At 40.2% G+C, this 5,002-nt stretch overlaps 1 protein-coding gene across 5 annotated transcripts in view; it reads left to right on the plus strand.

Annotated features, from left to right (window-relative positions):
* The window catches only part of POLK (DNA polymerase kappa), a 33,626-nt gene extending 31,784 nt beyond the window's left edge, over positions 1 to 1,842 (plus strand). For all 5 annotated transcript variants that reach the window (XM_027710028.2, XM_027710025.2, XM_027710027.2 and 2 more), the window contains exon 15: positions 12 to 1,842. In XM_027710028.2, coding sequence (XP_027565829.2) covers positions 12 to 96 — 85 coding nt within the window. In that variant the 3' untranslated portion in view covers positions 97 to 1,842. The remainder of the gene's footprint in view (positions 1 to 11) is intronic.
* Positions 1,843 to 5,002: the final 3,160 nt, after the last annotated feature.

The following is a 5,002-nucleotide window of genomic DNA, read 5'->3' on the forward strand; positions in this document are numbered from 1 at the left end:
TTTAACTTCAGGTCTGGATTAACAACTTCACAATCAGTATCAAAAAAGACCAAGTTGAGCAATTCCAAGCATACAATCAAAACGTTTTTTAAATGACTGTGTAGCAGCATATTCTATATGAAGTATTTCATACAGTTTTATGACTGCAAATTAATTTAGCACTGTTGGTATGCTGGATTCAGGTGCCTGTCACTTTGGAGCCATTGCATATCTGTATAGAAAGAACATGATGTCTGAGGTAGAAGAAGAGGTGCAAATATAAATAAGGTAATTTTTTTGTTGTTTTTTTTTAGAATAGTACTTTTTTTTTCCCCAGTTGTTTCCAAGAATCAAAATCCGCTAGCACTACGATTTTGTTTGTATTGAACATGTGGAACTTTCTGAGAGCCATGAGCAGCCTCATGAATTCTCTCTGCTGTTCAAAAAACGGAACAGATTGGGTAGAGCTGCCATTGAGCAAGCTTGTAGGGCAAGCTCCCTAGAGAGCAGGAATCATTAGCTAGGGTGCTACACTGTACTTACTGAAGGCTCTCTCAGGACCACACCTGACCTGCCATTCTCTCTCAGGACCACACCTGACCTGCCATCCTCACTGTGGTAATCATACTAGCTCAGGCTGACACTTCCTTGGACAATTCAATGCCAAATTTAGTTATTATATTGGCTGTGTGATAACAAAGAAGAGCTGAGTTGCTTGGCTTCAGCTTACGAATGTCTTCTCAGTGAACAAAAAAACTTATTGGTCTCACAGTTTCAAAGGACAAGAACAAGAACTTAGAGCACTATCAAGCTTTCATTGTTTTACTGAAAATTACTTCAGTAAGAATTGATGGACCAGCCGTGATGACTTCACTGATTTAGAAAATGTTAATAAAACTGCTAATTGAGAGAAGGATTCCTGCAGTGTAGTCAGATAAATGCTATTTGATCCTTGACCTTTCCAAAGAGATTGAGAACTCTTCACGGTTTGAAATTGTCACCAGTCAGTAGGACTTAATTTACTCTAAATAAAAAGTCTCATGGTGCAATAATAATGAATTATGTGCAAATATGCAAGATGATGAACCTCTTACTGTTTACCTGTATTTCTCTTTAAAATTATTTTGTATTTCTGAATAAATTATATTTTATCAGTGCATATGTTGAAGGAAGGAATTAAGTGCAAATATTTAAAATACACTTTAGCTTTTTCTGTTCATGACAAAATGCTTAAAGGAATTTTATTATACTTAAATATTTATCTGACAAATAATTTATTATGACAGCATATTTCTTAGCAGTTACACAAACAGTGCTAAACCCTGTATGAAATATAAATTGCTTTTTGACTGCAAACTGATTTAAAGAAGTGGCTACTGTAGAAGCATCTATTTTGTTGTTTAACTGTGTTGGGAATACTTGGGGATTTGCTTGGTTTTTAATCCAGTATGTACATGGTATGTCTTAGATGCCCAGGCTAAGTCCAGAATGTGCTTTTTTGTTTCCAAAATTGCTGGAATGATTACACCATCTCAACGTGCTTGTCTGTTTGTTTGCCAGATGCCACTGTACCCACAGCTCTGTCATTTGACTTCATGTCAGTGCTCCCTTACCTTCTTCAGACCAAATCAGCTGGACTAGTTCAGACTGTGCAAATTGATTGAGTTGACTTTTTCTGAACCAGGTCAGTGAGCATTCAGCATGAACTGTTCTGTTGACAGAGGTGGGAGCTGGAAACTTTTGGTAGGAAAGACATAAAAGCAGCTGGGGGAACATTAAGCTGCCACTGCTGTTTAGAAAGTGAACACCTTTCCCTTTATTAGTTTGTATCTGTCTGATTCAATAAAGTGTAGAATCTAAGTATTACCTTGTCATTGTGTGTGTATCTTTAAATTGTGTATTTTTATGTAAGAATTACTTAGCAAAAACTAAGCTACTGTAAGGGCTTGAAAAAATTAAGTTAGTTTGACTAAGCCTTGAAAGTTGTCTTACCGTCTGTTTCAAAGTGAAGTGTCATAGAGTGTTGGTGTGAAGGACCAGGAATCAGAACGGGAAAAATTTCAGAAGTGGAAAAATATGTACAGCGATTGAAAGGACTTTATGATACAGACTTTACAGTTATTATGTATATACACATTGTATGCTTCCCCAGAATTTGTATCTCCCGGGCATGTTCAGGCTTATCCACTTCCCTGCTTTCCTGCAGACTGGCTGGAGAAGCTGCAGAGAGGAGACAGCCTCCATTCGCCCCTTCTTTCCCCAGTTCCTCCCACGTTCCTCCCTCTTTCGCTTGTGCCCCTATCCTGATTTGCTCCCCCGTTTGTCTGTCTCATGCCTCACCCTATATTCTGTCCCTTTCCCTGCCTGAACTGCTAAAGAATCCGGCGCACGCCTCAATAAACGATTCTACCTGCACCCTACCTTGTGTCCCAGGCCGTGCTGTGCCACGGCCCCATCCCCCTTTTGGACCGCAGCATGTTGGTAACAGGTAGAAACATGAGCGGGACAGAGTTTGGGCTTGACATGTTCTCCCTGTAGGTTGATCCACCTTGGAATTATTTTGGGGATGGTTTATCACAGCCCAGTCTCCCTCTCACACATTGTAGTTGGCAGGTCGGAGCCAAGGGCTGGAGTTATTAAAAGTCATACTGCCCACAAGTCAGCCGAGGGAGCCACTGCAGTGGCCCAGGCTTGTCATCTGGCTGGTGTTGCAGGGATCTGTGCCATGTCATTCTGATGCCATTTGTATACATAGGCACCTGTTGAGGCTGGGCCTGTCCATTTCACTCTTCTAATTACTACTTCTAAGCAAAGGCCGGTGGCAACAAGCAGCTGTAACCATAAAGGATGGGGATAACTGTAAGGAGCTACAGTTGAACAGACTAAGAATTCATGCACTGCAGGACTCAGAATCCTGTAGTTTCATACTTTAAGTAGAAGAACACAGTTTAATAAGATTAATACACAGTTTAATAAAAAAATACTTAAACTAGACTTCAAATCTCACCTTCTTTTACAGGAGATAATTTATGCTTTTTCTCCTTTATGCACTATTCAACATGCTTGGGTCTTACATTTTACCTTTATATTGGTTCATTTATGTATTTATTACTACTGTTACTTTAATACTAAATGTTACAGAAAGTTCTTTAAGTTCCTGTCAGAGATGCTGTGAAGGCAAGTGAGGAATATGTTACATTACTTCCTTGCTCTGCACTTTGTTTTGGATTCTGCATCTCTGTAGGTTTCTGCATCAGTCTTTCTGCAGTTTGTTGGGGCCATTTGAAAGAGTCAGTATTGTGGGAAGTAGTTAGAAAATGCGGTAAACTTGCTATTTGCAAAATTTGAGCCCATGTAGTTGTACTCATACGATATGCTCTGAAATAGTACTGTATGTTAGTAATTAGAATGGAAACTAGCAGCTGGTGTTTCCTGACTGTATGTAAAATTAGGATTTTACTGTAACTCATGCTCTGTTCCTCCTTTGGTGCCAGCTTTGTAGGCAAATTTGATCACTCCTAGTTGCCTCTGGTCACTCATTTTGAGAAGGAGCATTAATGTTGAAAACAGTAGGTCTGTACTACTAGCCCAGTCATCATACAGAAGTAAAACTTCCTCTTAAGGAATTTTGCTGGAACATTTGATGGGAAGCAAGAAAAAGTGAAACCTCCATAATTCAACTATGATAAAATCAGTTGCTTGTTCTTCTCACTTGGTGTATTTTCCCAGGGTTTCAGGGTTTTTTTGGCTGAGTAATGTTCATCTGCTTTAAGTGCAGTTGATGTAATTATCCTGTCAGACTAAGGTGTATCAAATGTAAAGATTTTTATACATTACAGCCTGTCTGTATCAAAAGTGTTTAAAGGAGAACTGTGAAATCTTTTGATCTGTGATAAGCTGAATCTGAGCCAATAGTTTAGTATCCAAATTTGCTCAGTTTACAAACTCTTGAGTCTTTCTGATTAATTTTACCATGGACAGGTATCGTGTTTATAATCTTGGAAATTAAAACAATGGTGTAATTTAATTACTAAGAAAAAATTACATTGAAGGAACTCAAATCTGTCTACAGTTTTGTAAGGCTGAATATTGATATTCCTGCATTCTTGGAGCTATACTTTTCCCAGTATTTGTTTTGAAATGCCAGCAATATCAAAAGCTGTTCTTGAAGTAAAATTTAGGGTAGTCACTCAATTTTTATGCCCTGAGAAAAATCATTGTCTGTGTGAAGTGAAATATCAGTGCTGCCTTAAGTAGATCAAAGTAACAGGGGACTGCAAGATAAATTGAGGAATAGATAGATTGGATGGATCTCAGCATGTCATTTCACAAAAACTGACCCTTTTGGGGGATGTGTGTTTATTTTGATGGGACTTTGACAAAAGCAAATGAAAATACTGCCTACCTGAAATTGTGATTGGATCAAAACTGCTAATGCATTTGTGTAGTTATGCACAAATTTATGGCAGAGGCACCTCAGTCTCTTACATCCTGAGGCTGTGTCAAGCTAGTCACCCTTCCCCGTGCAGTGTACACTGATTGACAGTGGTGAGAATAACTCTCCCAAATGGACTCCAACCTGCAGAGAGAGCTCCGGGACCACTGTGTAATTAGTAATGCAACCATGACTACCTGATAATTAGTAATAAATGTTACTTGTTTGTGTGGTGCAACGGGACTGCCTTTTGTCTTGCGTGTGCTTTTGGAGGTCCCAAGTGCTATTGGCACATAAGGCTAGAGAAGACCTAGAGATTGGATGGGGCACGGATGATCCTGCTCAGTGCCTAGCTGGTGCCAAGAAATGCAGTATATTTAATTCTTGGTCTCTGTTAGAACAGACTCCCGAAGCTACTCCACACCTCTGCCCCTTGGGGCGATGCGTCCAGGCGGTGGGTGGTGCTGCGGGTGTGCCCGCAGGGCTCTGTGAGGCCTCGAGCCCCAGAACCGGTTTGTCGAGGCCAGCACAGGGCACCTCCCTCCCCACACCGACCTGGGGCCCCTTCCCTTGCGTGAGGAGGAAGAC

This window comes from Pipra filicauda, unplaced genomic scaffold (genome assembly GCF_003945595.2).
Source record: "Pipra filicauda isolate LSUMZ 115617 unplaced genomic scaffold, ASM394559v2 scaffold35_size7292922_pilon, whole genome shotgun sequence".
NCBI lineage: Eukaryota > Metazoa > Chordata > Aves > Passeriformes > Pipridae > Pipra > Pipra filicauda.